Source organism: Rhipicephalus microplus, chromosome X (genome assembly GCF_043290135.1).
Source record: "Rhipicephalus microplus isolate Deutch F79 chromosome X, USDA_Rmic, whole genome shotgun sequence".
In the NCBI taxonomy this organism is placed as follows: Eukaryota; Metazoa; Arthropoda; class Arachnida; order Ixodida; family Ixodidae; genus Rhipicephalus; species Rhipicephalus microplus.
Genome location: NC_134710.1, coordinates 415,231,214 through 415,253,640, shown reverse-complemented (window position 1 = coordinate 415,253,640; position 22,427 = coordinate 415,231,214). Strand labels below are relative to the sequence as shown.

The 22,427-nt window shown below is 41.6% G+C and overlaps 1 protein-coding gene across 2 annotated transcripts in view; it reads right to left on the bottom strand.

Annotated features, from left to right (window-relative positions):
• The window catches only part of LOC119161891 (methyl farnesoate epoxidase), a 201,233-nt gene that overhangs the window by 27,272 nt on the left and 151,534 nt on the right, over positions 1–22,427 (bottom strand). For both annotated transcript variants that reach the window (XM_037414396.2, XM_075880287.1), the window contains 2 exons: positions 17,833–18,091; positions 16,137–16,327 (listed from right to left, as the gene is read on the bottom strand). In XM_037414396.2, the coding sequence (XP_037270293.1) occupies positions 16,137–16,327; positions 17,833–18,091 (450 nt within the window). The remainder of the gene's footprint in view (positions 1–16,136; positions 16,328–17,832; positions 18,092–22,427) is intronic.

Below are 22,427 nucleotides of genomic sequence, written 5' to 3'. Positions count from 1 at the left end.
AAAAAAACAGCTCTGCCAGATTACAAAATCTGACATTGTACATGCAAGTTTTCTTCAAAGTCAGACGTACAATGTGGGTGCTGGTCAGTTCATTATTAGTTACAAGCAAAGGCGTCCTGCAGCCCTACGTAATCTTCTGTCGCCGACAAGAACTCTCGCCAGTGGTGCCCCGTCCTCGGACTCCTGCGACCGCGTCTCCATCTTTCCTATCATCTCCTCACTTCCATTCGCTGTCCCTGCGCCTCCCTCTCTCTCTTTCCACTCCCTCTATCTCTTTACCTCTAACTCTATTCTTTTAATTGCTTCTCTACCCCCATTCCTTGTGAGCTATTGTTGACGTGTCCTCCCCCCGAGAGACAGTTACGGGGTCCCTTTTTATTATTTTCACTTAAAATCACCCCCTCATGCACACATACAGATTACAAGAACACCTCTCTCTATATACACTAGGTACACGCATTATAACGTTTAACAAGCAGAAACCACTGTTTAGAAGCATCATAAGGCTTACCCGTGAACGTATGCTTATCATACCCGCAAGGCGGTTGGTTAGTGAATCGAGCCAAGGTACAAACTGTATAGCCCGCGAACGTGAACAAAATGCTGCTTTGCATCAAATGACGCTGCAGGCTTCGTTTATCAACAACGTAGCAAGCGCAGTGTGCGTCCTACTCACTGCATCGCACATATAAAAAATTCGACCACCACACATATGCATGTTGCTGCAGATGTCGCGAATTAGCTCCAGTAAGGCCGCGCCGATGCGCCATGGCTCTGCTGGCGTTAGCGTTGTCAAAGCGAATCGGCAACCGCACTCGCAAAGGCGCGTAAGGTTGCCGTTTCACGACGCCTCGTTCGAGTGCAGCAACACGCACTTGCACTGAGTGGCATACTTAGTCTACATAATAACGTGTCCCCCTTACCTTTAGTTCTTTCAGACTGACGTGAGGGAAGTGATTACAGGCGTCAGCCGTCACCTAGGAGTCCCGTGAGCGTCCGCCCAATCCGCCGATACATTGGACGACTCGCACTTGATCCGCATTCGTAAAACCGTGGGAATAGCGCGCAATCTTTGCACATAGCACGATAGAGGAACAGTGCTTCACTTCGTATATTTAATGACTTTACCTTCAATCTTCTTTTAAACGTAGCAGCGCGAATACACGAGAGACGGACGGAAACTGCATGCCCAGGGAAACAAAGAAGGCAAGCAACATATAGCCTTAGCTGCGGATGGATTTTATTTTAATATCTGTTTGCTGGAAAAAATCTGTCACTTAAATCAACTGAAAAAGATTTTAATTTATCCGGCAAAATAATTTTTAAAAGTTATTACCCGTTTTTAAAAAAAACACAATTTAATGGGTTTATAATTTTGCATACTTTTTTACTTCGTTTTGTGTTCTAGCAGACAACACCCTTTTGTTGCTTCTATGACAGACGTAGTGCGGTTTTACGTTCGGTGCGTGTCGCTGACACAAAGCTCTATTGTAGTATCAGACTTCTCAATGAATCTGAGGATGACTACAAAGCAGTAATATTTTGACATAGTGCATTACGCGATCTTTTTAGGCATGATAATTCTTTGCTCTGAAGCAAATCGAAGCAAGCCGGCCGGCGCAATTATCTGATGTCGCCGCTACGCGAGGCACTGTCGTGCGCATTAGCGTCGTGCCCCGCGCTCGATTTAGGATCGAGCGAAAAAGCTACAAAGTAGAACACAAATGGATGCAGGGATTAATGGCGCATTACTGTAACTCCGCGTGGTGGCTGACTCAATTGCAAAAGAGCCCTGGGAAACAAGCTTCAAGTGCTCAAGCTTGTGTGTAAGCGTAAAAATACTTGTTTTCATTCACGAGCGAGTGGCAATATATAGTGAAAAAATATACTAAAAGCGTGTGGCGTAGATAGAATCACAAAACATATGCACACAATAATTGATACAATCCCATATCGTACTTGATATTGCGAGCACATAATGTATAAGCACATTTATCTGTTAATTAAAACTAAGCTGTGCCACGTACTTGCATGGATTAGCAAGCTAACGCAACAAGTACGTGCGCGCGTGAATGGCATGGTGCAGGTTCAAATCCCACTAAGCTGCAATTTCTTTTTGTTTTTTTTATTTTTGTTGATGTACTGCTTTTTCGTTTAATGCAATAGCTGCTAAAACAAAATAAAAGAACTATTACGTTTGAGTGCGTATGTAGAACTGTGCTTCTTGCAAAACAGATATTTTTCTTTAATTTTATTATTTACATTTATATTCACATGAAAATATAACAAAAATATTGACTACGGTGAACATTGGGTCTGCTTGATTGAGATGGGACTAGAGAAGCGAGAAATCTCCAAACAAAAGTTTATTTGAGAAAAAACTGAGAATTTCGCTGCTGGGCCAGCTTCTTTTTCGAAGGTAGGCCCGAGGTGTGAGCGAGACTTGCCATGACTCATCGCAAGCTGAGGCATTTTAGGCAAGGCAATGTCACCGTGAAGCGGTTCTAAAATCAATTTTCGGTTGAAGTTTGTTCATTTCTCCAAAATAAAGGCTGCACAAATGCGATCGGGCCAAACCAAAAATTGGGAACACGAAGTCAAGAGACAGAAAGTGAGCAATGTTCATTGTTTGAAAAATTACCCTTTATGAAATGAAGAGTTGAGGCGCACTAGGTAACTTCTCTCGCAGTAGGAATTCTAGGTATACACATAGATACTTTAAAATAGCCAATGTTACAGGCACACACATGGGTTAAATTTCTTTGCAGCACAGTTGAAGCATCCACTGAGAACTAAGTGTCAAAAGAAGCTCATGAGTCCGCACATTATTGCATTTTACATTGCTTGTGTGTGTCCATGCAGCCATGTTATAATGTAAAGCATTTGTTTCACCTACACTCTTCTCAATCATTAAAACAAACCCATAAGTTGTGTGTTATAAGGCATATAATTGAAGCGAAATCTGCACGGTGGGCTGAAACAATGCTTTTAAAATTCTCATAGCAACAAAGCTCTATACACGACCATCCATGCATCAATAATAAGCAGCATTGTGTGTCCGTACATATCAGTTGTGCTCTCACGCTTAATTCTTTTTCTGACCCTTCCCTTCTACCCTTACGCTTTAGGGTAGCAAATCATCAACCTGGCTGACCTACCTACCTTTCTTTTGTCTTTTTCTTCTCTTTTTTGTTCAATTTCATTTTCATGTGTACTTTACAGTGGCATTATTCTTGTGCATGAAGACTCACTGCCCATCATAAAGTAGAGCAGAGAGGCAACTTTGCTCGATGCATCCGTATTTTAAATTTGCTTACTTAACAGCTTGCATGAAAGCTAATAACCAATCAGCTCGAAATGTGCTTTGGGATATTCAACGGGGAGCTTCTGTTGGTGATGCACATGTGTGATTGATCACCTGTGATTTCAGCAAAGCCCAGCACATGCAAGTACACGTAAATAAGTGAGGCACACATTGGGACATATAATGCGGTGGTAGAGGTATAATAGCAGCAGGATCGGAAGTTCAACATCGCTACTCTTAGCGACAGCTTTCTCATGAACAGATGTAAATACACAAATATTACCTCTACGACTGAACTGTGTAACATATGTGCGCACTTAAACCAATTTTGCACAACTAAATGAGAAAGAATGAAGCTGTTTACACAAAAGTGAATATGTTTGCTTCAAGTTGTCATGGAACATCATGGGAGAAAACGTTTTTCACCAAAACCAATATCAGAAATGTAAAATTTGCATCATATCCAAAGCACACAGGTACCACTACTAATTTTTAAAACATGTGCACTTTCTACTTCAAATTTTCATATCTGAGGATTTCATCTGATTCTTTAGGCAGAAGTGTAGTGCATGCCAGTGACCTACAAACCTACTAAGGTGAGTAAGCTCTTATGATCCAAAGGAAGAAGTACTGCCTAGTACTACTTAAGGAAAAGTGTTTCTTCAATGAGAATCTTTCCAATTTGCAGAGCCCAAAGGCCACAGGGCTTTTTTTGTTGAAAAATGTGTTGTTTTGATAGCACATAGAATACAAGAGGTTCATTAACACACACCTGTGACAAAAAAAAAAACAGTTTTAACATTGCCCATTTTATGACAAAGAAAATGTATCTTTGTTTCCAGTGCCAACAGGTCGCTACAAGGGTTATACCAGCATTTTAACTGTGCTAAAGTATAGGTAAATATTTTCGTTTCTGTAGGACGTGTCCATCAACACAGACATTTTTTTTCAATAGAAAACTCGTTTTGTTTAACTGGATCATTCTGAACCATCCATGTGTATATAGGTATCTCACAGAAAATGCGACAGTTACAGCTTTGCGTACACTGACTCTTAATCAGGAGTAAGCACACTCATTTGAAAGGTACAAGTATAATGAGGGCCGTGAGTAAAGTCGAGTATGAAAGTGAGTGAGTACTCATAAGAGTCAGTTGTTTCCCGTATGAATGTGAGTGAGTATTGATAGGGGGGAGAATATATGAGTATTTATGAGTGCCATAAATGATTATGAGTGCCATAAATGATGTATGTGTAAACATCAGGTAACATTGATGTGAAGTTCCTTCTTAGTGAATAGGAAAGTAAAGAATGAGGGGTGAAATTGCTTCATATGTATATCTCTTAATACTGGCTACTTGATAACTTGCATGAACACAAATAACCAAGCAGCTCAACATATGATTTGGTAACTTCAACAATGATCTTATTTGTGACAATATGTATTTAATATTGATTACCACAGACTCATGCCATAACTTGTGAAAAATGAGGCACTTATTCAGCTGTTTAACCTGATGATATGTCACTCCTGCTTTGATTACGGAGCGTTTTCTTGTACAGATTTGAGTAAATTAGCACTTCCTTTGTGAATAGATTGTGTAAACAAACGTAAGTGTGTTCTAAATCCTTTTTCTTCAACCAACTAAAGAAAGTGAAGCTGCTGCAACAAAAACTGCTTGTGTTTGCTAATAACCAAAATGTAAAGTGAAAAGGCACAACGGACAAAGAACCACACGCCACAAACATTTGTGATGTGTGGTTCTGTGTGTCTATTGTGCCTTTTCACACTACATTATGATAATGAGCAAGCACCAACTAGCCCAAGAAGATGTCTTTCTGCATGTGTTTGTTTCTTGTAGTTTTCACATGTACGACATGGCGCATATGAACATATAAAATGTATGTCATTAATACCAGTGTTTCAGAAAAAAATAAAACTGCCTTATATGGTGGCGATGCAGGTGCAGTACCACTATATTATCAACACTCACACCTATTTAGCTCAAATTATTTCTGAGCAATATTTTATGAGGTCGTTTAGGCAGATGTTTTTTGTGTCCACGTGACATATCAGGGCGCCTGAGTATGGTCTCATAACATACATATACTAACGGTCAAAATACTGCCTAATACTTCCAAAAGAAAAGTGCCAGTAGAATGCAATTTTTCGCAGTTAGTAAAGCCGACAGGTCACTGGGTCTGCTTTGATTCAGGTCAATGTTCGCATTTATACTGAGAATGCCAGAAGTTCATTAACACAACTACATAGAGAGAAAAACACCTTTCATGAAGTCATTTTACGGAAAAAAGTCTTTTTTGTATGTGTTAACGAGCTGCTACAAGAGTTCAACTAGTAATTTTATGTTTGTCCTCAATCAGAGCTTAGAAACATAATTAACTCCCTGACATGCCCCCCAGACCACATTCTAGCCCTGAGGATAACCAATCTATGTACATAGGCAAATATTTGTTTGTATACAAAACTAATTGATCTTGAATTGAATCATTTGCAGCCATCAACAGGTACCTGGAGAAAATGTTGACACTTGCTTGGCATATACTCACACTGTATAGGCAACTCAATCATTTGAAAGGCATCAGTAGGAATATGAGTGAGTTTTTAGCGGCATGAGTAAACCTGTGTAGGAACATGAGTGTTACACACATGAGTGCGTGTTCACATGTAGCATGAATATGAGTTAGTGTCAAAGAGTGTGAGTCCGTGTGAGTTTGAATTTGAGTGACTACTCATGACATTGGGCGAGAGAGTGTGAGTATGAGTTAGTGACGAGTGATCTGAGTAGACCCGAGCATCAACATGAGTGAACACTCAGTGATGCGACTAGGCATGAGGCGGCGAATGGGTAAATATTGAAGGGGGTGTATAAGAAATAACCTTCGGTGTATGCATTGATGTGAGTGAAGCGTAGGTGTGAGTCACATGAATACTTATCAGTGCAAGTACCGTAAAATTTCCACCAAGCGCCCTCCCCTCCCCCTACGGTGAATGATAATCTTACTCGATTTGGCAGGGGGGCTCTTGCATGGTCCCCAACTAGTTACTGGTGCTTATTTTAAAACCTCCCTCAAAAGGGAGGGGGGCACTTGCTTTGGTGAAGGCGCTTGTTTAGACTTTTACAGTAGGTGCGAGTCTGAGTATAGGTGAAAGTCAAGGGTTGCGAGGAGGTGTAGTATGACAACTGTATTGTATACGCAACTATGAATCAGCGTTTGTACTCACACCTATAAGTTACACTTTTGAGCTAAAGATTTTATATGTGTTAATATACTTTTGTATATGCAGCACTGGTACTCCTGTGATACCATAACTTGTTTGTATACTCAAGCCTGTATATCTATACATCACCCTAACTACCATAAACCTATAAGACTGCAGTAGTAAAGGGCCACTCACCAGGTTTGACAATTTTGAGCTGACAAGCGCAATGCGTAGACGAGGCGTTCATGATCACATGTGCCAAAATTTGCAACGCTACGCGCCGCGGAAATGCGTCAAATTTCAAGATGAACGCTGCTCCCCCTCCCCTCTGCCGGCGCACGCCTAGAAAATGAGGTCATGACGTGGGCGTATAGATGCTCTACGTACGGGGCAATGCAATGTCGTTCATCCTCTACGTAGACGACTCTGCTCTGACGTTGTCAACAGTAAGCCACGTGATATATCAAACATTTCTTAACACAACATACGTAGTTTATGTATTTGTTGCTTTAAGGGAGTATTAAAACTTGAAATGAATAATGAGACGCATAAATAATTGTGCGCGTTTTTTTATCATTTTTTACCGTGAAATTCTAAGAGATGCGGGGCTAATGTGCCAGCGTTTCGCGTGCGTTCGTGTCCCCGTGGTCAGCGCATTGAGCAGACGACCACCATGGAACACTCCTACGCGTTCCCGCACTCATTGTGCTCATCTACTCTACCGCGTCTAAGCTAGCGGTTCCAAAGCATCCTGCAGGAACAGGCAGAAGACCACAAATTAACGCTGGTCAAAAAGCAACGCTGCTGGTGTGCTCGGGAGTTGGACTTGTTTGGGCACGTCATGCGCACGTCACCTCTTGGTCGGATTCCGGAGAGGGTGTGGGAAAGATTTGGCCTGCGAAGGCTACGCGGAGGAGCGGCAAGGGTTTCGAGCTCGCCTCCTTTCATCTTCGTTTCGCGCCGCTTCAAAAAACCTGTTTTAGCAAGTGCTATTCGAAAAATGTTTGAAAATTCGAATATTTGTACACTCTTATTTTTTTCTTAAAGTAAGAGCACAAATCTGCGACAAACATATTTAGCTTCATTTTTTTATTCGGGCAATGATATAATGAATTGTTCGTCTTTTCCATGCCCTGCAGGGCTGCCTAAAACCTTGTGGAAAAGGAAGCAACGCAGTCCAACTCAAAGTCAAGCTCAGAGAGGAAAAAACAAAAGAAGTCATTTTCAGTCCTACACAAGGCTGCTGTTTTTGTCCATGTGAACGTAAAAGTGCATTATTTCATTCACAGTGCATTCAATTACGTAAAGCGAAGGAATATACGGGAACACGTCATGCAAGAACGCCCCAGCCCAATTCCTACCGAACCACAAAAGTCTGGGTTTTCCCAAAACACACCAGCCCGCGTCTTGCGAAAACACACCAGTCTGTGTCACACCAGAAAACGGCTGTATACAGCAGACCAGCCGTACACACCATAAAGCGTGTCTGCATTCCGGTTCTGGTGGGAACGAGAAAAACACATCAGGCACTGCCTGATGGATTTTTCGATTGGGCCCTCATCAACTTCCCCTCAGAGCTTCGAAAAAACACACCAAAGTACATTCTTTGCTATGATTGTCGCTGTCGCGTTCCACCGGTTCTCCCAACCTGGTCCTTAGTGGCTCTTGAAGCCTGGAGAGGAAGGCAATGTCGGAGCGATGTGGTATATGTTTTAATAAAGATAAAAAACAAGGGCTACGCACGTCAAAGCTCCGCAAAAACGGAGCAACGTGTAGGATAGGCACATGCCAAGCAGCTACGATCTCCGGTCTGTGGCTCAAGAATGTTTATAAATGAGGGCAGTTTTTTTTTAATTTTTACCGTGGGGGTCGTATATGTCATTTACTCGGTTGCCTGGAGAGTGATTTCATAGGAGGGAGGGCGGGTTTGGAATTGTTTGACAGTTGCTCACCTTTCTCGGAATGCGTGTGCCTATGTTGCATGCCCGAACACTTGCTCTGTGCGATATCAGAAAAAAAGAAATAAAAAATGTTTGGCTAGGATAGTTACTGTCCCGCATCTTCCAGAGCGCGAATTGAAAAAAGTATGCCTGGAGCGATACTTGAACCAGCTTTTCATGATTTAAATTTATAAATCATATATGGTTCGCGCCGTTCACGTTCTGTTGTACTGGAGAAACTGCTTTGTAAGAGTGTAACCTTGATATAATAAAAGGGGTGGTTTCAGGAGTTATATGCCGAGACAGAGGCAGATCCGCAAGCGAATGAACATGTGAATGGTGGTTATTGAAGCAGTTGCGGAAGACCGTATCAGTCTGTCCTATGTATTGAATACCGCATATTTCACACTGAAGAAGGTATATAAGAATATAGATGTCACAGTTAAGGCTTGAGTGAATGGAGTGCTTGAATTGGGAATGCGTGCTTTCAGCAACGTTGGTTACTTGTATATGTTTGCACACCTTGCAGCGAGCCTTGACGCATGGCTGACATTCAATTTTAAATGTTTTATCGGCTTTTGACCGCTAAAGATAATCCCTAATGCTTTTTGGGCGTCTATATACCACTCGTGGAGGGAAAGGGAGAAATTTTGATAGCCGTTCACTTTGTTGTAAGATGTTGAAGTGTCCCTATCGAATTTTTTCACGGAAGGGGGGTGGCTACAAAATGTTCAAACCAGGTTTTTCCTTCCCTCTTGTTTTTTTTTCTGCTGGTCAAGTAGCTGCTGGTGATCTAGATTTGCCACTTTGTGTATGGCGTCGTTCACTATAGATAGAGGATAACGTTGCTTTCCAAGTACCTTGCGCAAGTTTGCTGCGTCGGCCTCAAAGTCTTCGGAACGGGAGTAAATTCTTGTGAATCGGTCAGCCTCAGAGTAGAGGATGAATGTCTTGAAGTGAAAGGGTGGCAGCTATCGAAATTAAAGTATTGCAGCCTCCTTGTAGGCTTTCTGTAAACGTTAGAAGCTAATGACCCATCTTTTACCATTACGTGGACGTCTAGGACAATACTTTCAGTTGTTGAGTATGCGTATGTGAATGTTGTGTCTGCATGAACTTCGTTGAAAGATTCTATAAAAAAATTGCGCTCTTCTGTGTGTCTGTCCAAGTTATAATCATAATAATGAGGAACCTTCTGTCGGGAAGTGGCTTTATTTTCTGAGTTGATAGAAACTTTCAAGATATTCATAATGATGTTTGCGTAATTGGGTGCTATACGAGTCACCATAGCCGTGCCAATATTTGTAAGTAGTATTGGTTATAAAACTCCAAGATGTGGAGTTATAGCGCTATCTTAGCGAAGGTTTCTGTGACAATTGGGTTGGCTGAGTCATCATATTTATGTGAACTGTAGTACTCTAATAATGTTTTGATGTCACTGTGCGGCATATTGGTGTAAAGGAAAGTTATATCATGAGTTACAAGGAAGGCATCCTGATGGATTGGTAAAGCTTTGATCGTCCTAATCAAATGGTTGGTATCACATAGAAAGAAGGGGTGTGTAGGAGGTAAGTTTTTATTTAGTGAGTCAAGTAACATGATATCGGTTCGGTGAGAGCACCTTTTCCAGAATTTGTTGGTCGGCCGGGGATTTCTTTTTTGTGTATTTTCGGTAGCATACAAAATCAGGACGCCCTTGTTTGACACGTGCTACAGAGAGTGGCCTAGAGAGTTTAGGATCTATTTCTTCGAGCTCTACCAAATCATGCATTGCGGTGGTCATTATTGCTTCATGTTCTTGGGTTGGATCTTTATTAGTGGTTTGTGAAAAGATGTGTTAGTTAATTGGCGGGTCATAGTTGTTGGATTTATTATGGGGAGGAAAATTATGGGGAGGAGAATAAAGGAGGATTTATAAACGGGGAGGAGGAATAGTCGTATAGAGTCGGATTTAAAAAGGGCAGTAATTGTAATAATAAATAAATCCAACTATATCTATGAGGGCACCCACCAATTAACCAACACAACTTTTTATAAACCACTGGATTAAGATCCAACCCTAGAAATTGAAGCAAAATAACAACCGCACTCAATGATCTGGCAGAGCTCGGAGAGTTGGTTCCTCAACTCCCTAAAGCACTTACTGTAGCACGTGCAAAACCAGGGCGTCGTGGATTTTGTATGCTTCTAAAAATGAACAACAAAGAAACCCCGGCCGACCAAATAATTCAGGAAGAGATACCCACCCCGAACCAATGTCAAGTTACATATACTCCATACTTAAGAGTATACCTCCAACACACGGCTCCTACCTACGTGATACCAACAGTTTTATTAGGACGATCAGAGATATAACAATGCCTGCGGGTGCCTTCCTTGTAACTCTCGATGCAACTTCCCTTTAAATCAAGATTACCCACATTAACGGCATCAAAGCAGTAGTAGAGGCCTACAGTTCACCTAAATCTGATGACTATCCAAAGCCCATAATCATTGAAATCCTTGCTAAGTTTGCGCTTACACATCGTTTAGCACCTAACTACGCCAACATCTTCATCAATGACTTTCAAACTAAGTTTCTATCAACTCAGAAAATGAGCCGATTCCCTAAGACTCTTCCTTGATGACATTTTCATTATTTGGACAGACACACCGGACAGCCTAATTATTTTATGGAAACTTACAACAAAGTTCATCTAGACATAACATTCACTTATGCCTACTTAACCACTAAAATAAATTTCCCAGACGTCCATATAATAGTAAAATACGGGTCATGAGCTACTAACGTTTACAAAAAGCCTACAGACCGGCACCAACCCCTCCTCTTCTTTTCGATAGCTGCCAGCCTCGTCACTGCAAAACATCCCTCCCCTACCACAACGCCCACGGTTTCAAAAGAATTTGCTCCTGTCCTAAAGACTTTGAGGCCAACGCAAAGAACTTGCGCAAGGTACTCTTTATAGTAAACGACGCCATACATAATGTGGCAAACCTAGATTGGCAGCAGCTACTTTAACAGCAAAAAAACTAAAACAAGAGGGACAGGAAAACTTCGTTTTAACATTTAGTATCAACCCCCCTAACGTGAACCAAATTCTAAACAGACAATTTAACACCTTCCAACACAGTGAACGGCTATCAAAAGTTATCTCTTCCCTTCCGGTGGAACGTGACAGCGACAATGACCGCAAGCAATGTACTTTGGTATTCTTTTCAAGCTACAAGGGGAAGTTCATGAGGGGTGAACTTCAGGGAAGAAACTTCACGATATCTAAGTTAAATGCCTTAATTTAGCCACCTGGACCATTTACACACCTGGAACCAAGAAACATGGCTTGATTCTATGAATAACATGGGTTGTTTAGTCACCTGTTTAGGTGTACACTTTTTTGCACAAAATACAGGTGCTATGCGTATGTGGAAGTACGCACACGCAACATACTTGTTTGACTACTTATTAGTGCGGACCAATTATCAGTATATCATGGGTTTTTTGTCCACTCGTTTATGTGTGCACTTTTTTCGCACAAAACGCACGTGACATGCGTATGTGGAAGTACGGAGACGCACAGGTGGTCGTTTGACCACTTATTACTATGGATCAATTATCAGCATAACATGGGTTGTTTGTCCACTGGTTTATGTGTGCGCTTTTTCTTTTATCGTATTTATGTCTCTATTAGGTTTTTTCTGATGAAGATCGGTGTCCGATCGAAACGTCGCCAATCAACAGTTGTTTGGACGCGTATATTTATTTTCTTCTAATACCACGGCAACGAAAGGAAAACTCGACTTATATATATATATATATATATATATATATATATATATATATATATATATATATATATATATATATATATGAGATCTAACAGACGATAATGCTAAGGAATGTATAAGGGAAGTTATTAGACCGAATGGTAATGTAAATAGGAAGAAAGAAATGTGGGTGAAAAGATAACTTGGCGTGAGCAGTTGGATGCTCTACCACTGAGCTACCACGACGGCTATCCCTCCACAAACTTTATAGGGTTTATAAGTGAAATTAAACGTGGTAGTGTCAGTCAGCGCAACCTGTAGCAATGGCGGCGAGTGTGAAAACGCTCTTCATGTGCGTGTTTGGCGTCACGTAGCATGGGAAGTTATTACGAGCTGGCACCTGACAAATAGTCCCTCGTATACAACCTAACGGCACCAAGTCTGCCAGTACGAGACCCTTGTTAATGAATAAGAAAAGAAGTGTATACTTAAGAGCTCGTTTTTCTGTATTTTGACACAATATTAATGAGATCTATCAGACAATCATGCCAAGGAATGTATAGGGGAAGTTGTAAGTTATTAAACCCACTTGTAATGTAAATAGGAAGAAAGAAAAGTGGGTGAATAGATAACTTGCCGTGAGCAGTAACCGAACCTGCGTTATTCGAAGTTGGCAGGTTCGGTGCCTGCGACCTGTATTGACATATATATGTATATATACATATATATGTATATATATATATATATATATATATATATATATATATATATATATATATATATATATATATATATATATATATATATATATATAGATGAAATATATGATCAGAGTTTCTTCCGGCTACCGTAATAAAAGTTATAAACTTCGAGAATAGTGCAGTATAGGAAACAAAACAATAAAGTATTTATTTAATCCTAACAGTTTCGGCTGGTGGACCAGCCTTCTTCGGAGGATGTATGTGAAATACATCCTCCGAAGAAGGTTGGTCCACCAGCCGAAACTGTTAGGATTAAATATATATTTTATTGTTTTGTTTCCTATACTGCACTATTCTCGAAGTTTATAACATATATATATATATATATATATATATATATATATATATATATATATATATATATATATATATATATATATATATATATATATATATATATATATATATATATATATATATATATATATATATATATATGAAAAGGCCTCGTTTTTTCTTGTTTTGACACATCATTAATGAGATATAACAAAAACAATATTGCCAAGGAATATATAGGGCAAGTTATTAGAACCAATGTCGGCAATCACGTTGGCTATCCCCCCAGCCACTTTACTGGGTTTGTATGTGAATTTGAACGGGGGAGTGTCAGTCAGCGCCATCTGTAGCCATAGCGGTGAGTGGGGAACACCCTTTTATGAGCCTGTGTGGCGTCACGTAGCACGTGAGCTTATTACGAGAGGGCAGCTGACCAAGAGTCTCCCGTATACAACCTAATGGCACCGAGTCTACCAGTGCGAGACCATCCCAAGCAAAAATCAGTTGGTAGAAGGCACTGGATGGTGCGTTAAATTTATTTTCGTGGTATTGTACTGATGTGACCCATTTCGAATGTGCATAAGCATTTTAAACAAGCTCAATTGTCGATTTCGCTGTTCTCTAGTACATACATAAGGATATTTCATATACGCCCCTTGTGTTTGCCGAACGCTTCACCGTATACACCAATATTTCTAATGGCCCTGACTGTGGAGGATGATCAATCACTACTTACTGATTTATAGTGTCTCCCCTGTCCTGCAATCTACAATTCGTTCGGGTGGTACGCTATAAATAGATGAGTAACCAAGTTCATCTTTCTAAAAAGTCAACATAGGCTGGCTCAGCCTCATTCTCAAGTCTTCCACCAGCCACCGCTGCTTTATTGTGTGCTTATATTACCTTGCGCATTATAACTGAACAATGGCAGTGGCTTCAGCCATCTCATCTGATGTGTCACGTTCTACGCCTATATTGCACTAAATTATCCTCTGTCACGTAGCTCCTCCAGTGGCGATCAGTGATAGCGGCCGGCAGCTCACCGCCTGTTTTGTTGAAGGTTTTTTTTTTTACTCGGTGGGTGTAAATATTGGCATTCCTTGCTTTGCCACCCGCAACCAATGGCCTAACTGAACACAGCGATAGTACAATCATCCACATGTTTTATATGTATGCCTCTGCCGATCGCGAGAAGTACAAAACTGCATTACATTTTGTTATATATGCCTTTATTACCTCAAAACACTAGGCCGTATTATATAAGTTCATTTTTCCTTTCCTATGCGCGCCTTCCTCGAAGTTTTCTTGACACAATTTCTTTCTGGACGAACAAAACGCTAGCGTCACGCTGAAAGGCGCGTAAACATTGTCGGCTTGATGATCTCTGCTAGCATGCTTGTGCTGGGAACCACAGCGACACAAGACATCTACCAGTCCTTCACAACAGCTACTTTTCTCTAGTTGCAAACGCCTTTTTGAAAGAAGGGACTTCATCCTTAGCTCATTTCCAAGTATCTGGGATCCCTTATGATTAGCCAATACGTGAGTGACATCACGTACGTCGTTGCGAAAGAGACGACTAAGAACTGCCGTTCACGCAACTCATGAACTGTGCATGATGAATGATTGAAACCCTACAACAACCGATCACGCTTACTTGATAGGTGACCTTTATCTTGCCTAGAGGAAACATTGCGCTGAAAGAGCATGATAGATGAAGAAATGCCTCGTGGGATTTTTAGTGAACGGCTTTCGACTAATGTTTCCGACCATGCCTAGTGTTTTGTCCAGCGTTTACGATTGGTTAAAAATAAACCAATCAGATCCATAAAAATACTAAACCATCCCCAGTCAATTTTTCTTGCCCTTTATTTACTTTTCCACTCGCTTGCTATATTATAATATGCATAGGCACGCTAGGCTGAAATCTGCTTGGCACGTGAACGCTTTCAGTGGCGCACACTCCCCGGAATATCGCGAACACCTTACTGCGAGACATTTGCTTTAACCAACTACTGTTTTAATACATGTGCGGAACCTACGCAACTTTTTGGACAAATGGTATTTGTTTTGCCTAATCAGAGTACGGCAAGTCTTTAAAAGAATACGCATGCGAGATCTTCTGTGATTGTAATCACAAAATATTTTTGTGAAATCATTTGAGACCTTTTTGTAACGTACTTTTTTCCTTTTTGAAAAGCGTAATGAAGCGTATGAGCTCCTAAGGTTATAAAATAGTGCGTCTGCATCTTCATGCTAACGGTTGTAGAACTTGTCAGAGTTTGCAAAAAGCCCCGCCGTGGTGGTCTAGTGGCTAAGGTACTCATCTGCTGACCCGCAGGTCGCGAGATCGACTCCCTGCTGCGGCGGCAGCATTTCCGATGGAGGCGGAAATGTTGTAGGCGTGTGTGCTCAGATTTCGGTGCAGGTTAAAAAGCCCCAGGTGGTCGAAATTTCCGGAGTCACCCACTATGGCGTCTGTCATGATCATACGGTGGTTTTGGGACGTTAAACTCCACATATCAGTCAGAGTTTGCAAAAAAAAAAACACTTATTCCTTCTGGCAGACTCTCTCATGAGACGTATTAACTATGTTACGTGTGGCAGGCACTTTTTTGATCTATAATAACTATGTTACGTGCAGCAAGTGTGTATGCTAGCAACCTGCATTGCAAAGTTCCCATTTAGTCTTGTTCAACCTCGCCTCTCCACACATACTTACGTAACATGAGACTTTACATGATTGCAAGGCGGAGAAAAAATCACTCTTTAGATCTTCCTAGTCCTGGTTACATGAGTGATCAGGCGGAAATTCTGTCACAAATCTCTCAGCTGAAACGCTTGCGTTGTCTATATTTCATTGCTGGACTTACCGACGCTGAAAGGAAACAAGTTGGCTGGCCGCGTGACGGCCGCCGATCCATCCGGTTTCAAGAATCTTGTAGGGTCGAATATCTGCGGGTGCTCCCAATGTTCAGAGTTCATGTGAGCCGTCCACATGTTGGCCACTATTACGGTACCTTTAGGTACGAAGTGGTCCCCGATGCAGGTATCCTCTGATGCCCTGCACAAGAGCGCTCAATCGGACACTACTTGGGAAGTGTAACATGCACCAGAAATATGCAGGGGCGGGAATCACAAAGATAGTACTTTTTCCTGTGGATGGCATTAATGCGCCTCATGTAACGTCCACATGAGCGCTTTGGGTATGTGTAAAATTGAATAATAAATATAAATAAATACATGAATAAGTGACTTCTCGAGCATCAGTTGTCCACAGTTGCTATTCGGACAGCAGCCGCTAACTTAGTGCTGCAGCTTCCGTACATAGCTCGAGAGGTTAGCAACCACTTCCCTTCAAACCCTTTGGCTTACGGAGTGAAGTGTTTGCTCTGCTATTTGATTGACAGCCGTAACTGGATGCGGTAGAGCAAAGAACGACGTCGAAAACTAACACCACAACGTGCTTACTTATAAAGCTGTGGGCTTATTGACAAAAAAAAACTGCAATAATATATTAGTAAAGTTTACGCGTGACTGCCAGAGCCATCATCAAGAGAAAACCAATCAACACGATACCCTTATACCGTCCTTAGCGCAGGTCATTTAACACACCTCTTAGACGCAGGGGCGAGTTTTTGTGAGAGCTAATAATGGCTAGTTCACATTTCTTTTAATTTTGCATAGGCAATTTATTTTATTGCATTAGAAGATACATGGACACTCTCGCCTGGATTTTGCTGCTCACACTGGCGTCACCGTCTCTCTCTCTCTCTCTCTCTCTCTCTAAATATATATATATATATATATATATATATATATATATATATATATATTATATATATATAATGTGGAAATTCTTCATCGTGAGTGCGAGGCATTAACCACTGAGTCACCAAGGAGCAAGACCTTCAACGTGCAAACGGTAAGCTTATTATATATACCACTCACCGCTGGTAATGGGCATCTCGAGTCGGGGGGAGGTATCGCGTTTTTAGCATTACCACCAAGATGACGCTATGATTATCTCCCACGCATACCTGGCCTCGTGGAGAGGAGTGGGTGCTCGTAAAGCCCCTGAACACATTTCGCGTACCCTTACCTCGCGGTTCGGAACATCTTATGTTTTGGCTGTCATTAAGCTTTCACCGGAACGATTGTGTTATAGTTACCGGGCACACAAAGGTCACTATCATTGTTGCACAGTCTCCGTTTGCGAAAAGAGCGTACTTTTCAGATACAGTGAAGAAACAATTCAGACGCCTATTGGTGTTCATCTGTACCTGTGAGTACGTTTGATGCGTTATTTGTGCGTGAGAAACGCGGGGCACGTTTTGATCTGCTTGCTATTTTGCGTGTTACCTTCCAATTTGTTGTTGTTGCGTTCATTGCTTTACCTTTGCGGCAAAGCTAGGACCTTTTGTCCTAAAAAATTATCCATGTATTATTCGGCACTTCGTGGTATAGGTTCTGTTTTTACGGCTATTTGTCCTGCACTCTCTTATCAGATGTTGTATTTTTTTCGCATGTCAGTAGCGTACGGAAGCTATAATGAATAATTATGCGTACTCCCTGGGCAGACCGAGAGGTGTCACCACCTTCCAGCGGTACATTTCCCAGATGGTCGCCATGGTGAGCGGCATGCGGTGGCGATCCTCCCACGCAGGTGGACGCTCTCGTCCGACGATTAGGTCGAGCTCCTGCTGCAACTGCGCTTGCAACCTGCATGACTCTAGGGCTAGCTGCAGCAGGTGCCACTGAAGAGTTGCCGTTGTGGTCAATATGCCAGCCACCACCAGATCAGAGACGTTACCAACTAGGTGGTCCACTGAAAGAAAAAATGCTGGTTGGTCATTTCTTTATTGTACAGCCAATGACTACTGGAACTTTTTTGAAGACGGTGATCCCCCTAAATTATAAATTTCCGGAGCCCTCTAATATGGTGTCTGTCACAATCATATCATGGTTCTGCGATGTTAAACCCGAGAAATATATTTCAATTAATACAATTATTATCTTGCCCAGTGCACACCAGAATATTAAAATTAATGCTGTAAGTCGGGCTAGATTGTTGAGACAGGTTTTACCAGAAAAAAGGCAAGGTTGAATGAAGAGGCCCACAGGAAGCCCAGCGAGCATCCTGAACGTTTTTTTTCACTGTCTTGTTTTCGCTGGCAATATGTTTTCTGGCAAGCAAGTCAAAGCATATGGTGAGCTAAATTTTACGTATCATGAAAGCGTCCCCAAGCCGGACACTTTATGAGTTTTCATGTGATAGCCCTTTCACACGTATAACCAGCTCTCGACCGAGGCCACGCCAAATTCTCTGTGAACCTTACTGACTATGTGAGATTTTTTTGACAATGTCGCACTCAAAATCTGTGTACACAGTTTGATTTTGAAGGAAACGTGGTCCCAAACAGTGATGTCAATATCTTCGATACTGCAGGTATAAAAGCAGAGTTTTGCCAACGGCCATATTATTCAACGACCGAGGACAGTATTCGCCGCTGCGGTCTCGTGAGAGTAAAGGTGGTAGAAATACGGGCAAAGTATAGACAAAAGCGCAGAGCATGCCCGTATTTTTACCACACCCTAAATTCTTTCGCAAGTGGCAAGTTCAGAGAGCTAGCGACATCCATTCACGTGTGTGTGGACGCGCGCGTGATGTGTGTGTGTGTGTGTGTGTGTGTGTGTGTGTGTGTGTGTGTGTGTGTGTGTGTGTGTGCACTCAGCTTTGTCGTGATTCCTCGCCAATGTTTCCCGGCTACAGAGGTGGCTCAGACTACGCCCAGCCTCAAGTCATACAACTAGTTGTGCACTATACGGTCAGTTTAGATCAATAATGCCGTCTCAACATCATGTTGGTGGTTCTCAGCCAGCTTGTGTCCACTGCCGGATGAAGGCTTCTCCCAATAGCTTTCTGTTTGCACTGTAATGTGTGAGCTGAGTTCATTTTGTCCTTGCGAACCTTATTTTGTCACTACAACTAACGCTCTGCCTTTTTAGAGTGCGCTTTCCATCCCTTGGTAATCATTCTGCTGTTGTTACTGTAAATCGTGTGTCTCTTCTACGAATTTCAGAACCAGCCCAGGTTCATCCATTTCGCTTGATGCCAACCTGAATATGGCGAACCTGTGTTTATTACCCGTGTTTGTTCCCATACACATTCTGCCATCCTCCCATCTCTTAATGTCATTCCTATCACTTTACGTTTCATTTCAGCTGTGTGGTCCTCAACATTTCTTTTAGCGCAATTGTTATGCTGTGTGTTTCAGCCCCATATATTATAACTGGCAGTATGCGGTTGTTTTATACTTTACTTTCGGCTTCAATGATAGCGGTACATCTTATAATAATAGTTGGGATTGCGTCCCCACGCGCGTTCAACCAATATTATTCCTGGGAAAATATATTTCATTATTAAGCTCTCCTGATAGTTGCTTTTTAGGTATGCATATTCTCGTATGTAGTCCAATGTATGCTTTTGAAATTTATCATATCCTATCTGATTCCCCAGACTTTTCAGCATGATCGCTTTCTGTATCATATTCATTTTCAGGTCTGTATTTAATATTTGATTAGTTTATTCCCTCAATCATATATTCACAACTCGATGCCATGGTTACTGAAGAGAACTGTTTAATCTGCAAACCGTATGTTGTTGAGCCATTCTCTGCTAATCGACGTTCATGTTTCTTCCCGGTCCAGTTGTTTAAACGCTTCCTCCAAGCACGCATGAAACGACAATTGCGACATTCTATCGCCTTGTCAGAATCGTCACTAACCGTAATTTCATTTCTTTCATTGTCAACAAGTAAGCTTGCTATGGAGTGTGAAAATGTCGGCTAATAAATCAGCATAAGATTTCGGTACTTTTTGTCAACTTTGTGATTTTAAAATCAGACATAAGCCTGTATATAAAGACTGGTTAACTGTTGATTGATTTGTGGGGTTTAACGTCCCAAAACCACGATATGATTATGAGAGACGCCGTAGTGGAGGGCTCCGGAAATTTTGACCACCTGGGGTTCTTTAATGTGCTAACTGTTCAGATGTAAGCATTGGTCATACTGAGTACGCGATAAGAAATTTGTTATCTGTGCATTTTTTTGATATTTATTTAGCAGTATGCATGCGTAATTAAGCTTATTAACGACTCTCATTGGTGCAGCAAGTTCACTAAGCGATCAAGCTGAAAGCTGCTCAATTCAGTAGTGTCTTCTCCTAATCTGCGTTCACGTCTATTCTGACTCCATGATCACTTCACTATTAAGAGACTTGTCGTTAAAAATGAATTTATGGCCACGGTGGTCCCGAGCACGCAAAATGGATTCCGCTCACCGCTGTTTTATTTTTCACGGGGCTGAAAGTGCGATGTAGGCCAGTAAACTAAGATTTGGGTGGAGATAAATGACGCCCTTTCGGTCAAAATTTCTCGAGCCCTCCACTGCGGCATGCCCCACCATACTTTCGCAATTTTCGCATGTGTAATGCTTGCAGTAATTATTTTTTTGAAGTACTTAGCGCAGCTGCACTAAGCCACGCAAAACATCGGTCACACCAGAGCTGGTGGACACGTTCCACCTTCTCTTGTTAGCTCTCGCAACAAAATTCTTGGAGGTGTGTCAGCACGTGTGGCTCATGGTGGTGAAAGCTTTTTACCTGAGACACAAAGCGTACCTAGAGCATAACAGCTCTCCTGTAGAGAGAGTGCCTGAATAAAATGAGAGAAAAGCACGGAGGTTAATCTCTTCTGCAGAACTCATATAGCATGTATGTGCCACAGAATGTAACTACTTACCACACTTGTCCTATATAATTAACAATGAATCTTTTGGGCAGCAAACATCGATTAAGATCAGTGTAAAGGCGTAAGCAATAACGGGGAGGGGGACTTGAGCTAAACGTCGGGATTGACTTAGTGATAAACGCCGGGCTGAAGTTCCAACTTCGCTTGCTAACCATGTGTGCAGGATAATTGGGCGCTGATTGAGGGCTGAACGGTTCCCGATGATAAATATAAATCTGTGACACACGGCGAACCTTGACAATAAAAGCTCCACTGTGTAGTGTGCACTTTGTTTTTCTCTAGTCGAGTATGTCTTTGCTGATTTTACATAGCCGTTCAGGTTGCAAATGGAAGGAATAAAGCAACATTTTTACTGAACCTTGGGTACGTTGACGGCGTAAATTTATGAAAGATTGCTGAACGTCTAAACCGGAGAAGTTGCACGATGTCAAAACAGTTTGCTCTAAAGAGCTGCCGGTACATTTATTACACATACCCTACTACAGCTGGAGACTGTATTTGCTAGATTTGTATTGCAGGGGCGCATGGCGTACGAATCATTAAGCCCCCTACGTGAAAATTCCGATTTACACTGCTGCACTTTTTAGTGAAATACCAGGTTTCTCGAATTTGCGCTTGCATTATATTCACTATAATTTGCGACATCGTTTTCAATCTGGACTCTTTTCGTTGGGGTGAAAGTTAGCTGCGTTGCATATTTTAGAGTGTGCGTTTTACGAATGGATACTCTTGTCTCATTCGAATGACCAGCAGAGTGGCACATACTATACATGTGGGCGGCATTGAGGAGGCAATTTTCTGCATTCGATGTCTATCTCCATTCTATTAAACTCAAAGACATGTTCTAGGAGCCATGCTCTATCATTTTTATGCAAGACCGATCACCATCAGAAAAGAATATTCTGGGAGCTTGACAACATTGGTTCTATATTGAAAAGCACAGCTTCACACGCAACTGATTTGTGCGCAAACTAATTTAACACCTTCTCTCCCTCCACTGCCTAAGAACATGCGTACCTAGTATAACAAAGTACAATAGAACACTCGAAAACAATTAAATCGTTTCTCAAGCTCAACAGATGCTGTCTACGTAGGGCGCAGCGGATTAGGCGCACTTGTGTGCTATGGTCATTTCGGTCATAGGCAATGACGATGCCCTAAAAGCTAGCGACTCTATTCAAATCAGAAGCGTGGAAGCTTCGAAAGACTGGGTTATCGCAGTGACCATATTTTTCACGCTGGCTATAAGAGTAAACAGCAACTCTAAAGCAGCAGTCAAAAATTTAGCCGGAGGGCGAATCTCGCCGGAAGCACAAATAGTATTGGCCAACTTTCGAGACCCCACAAGAGC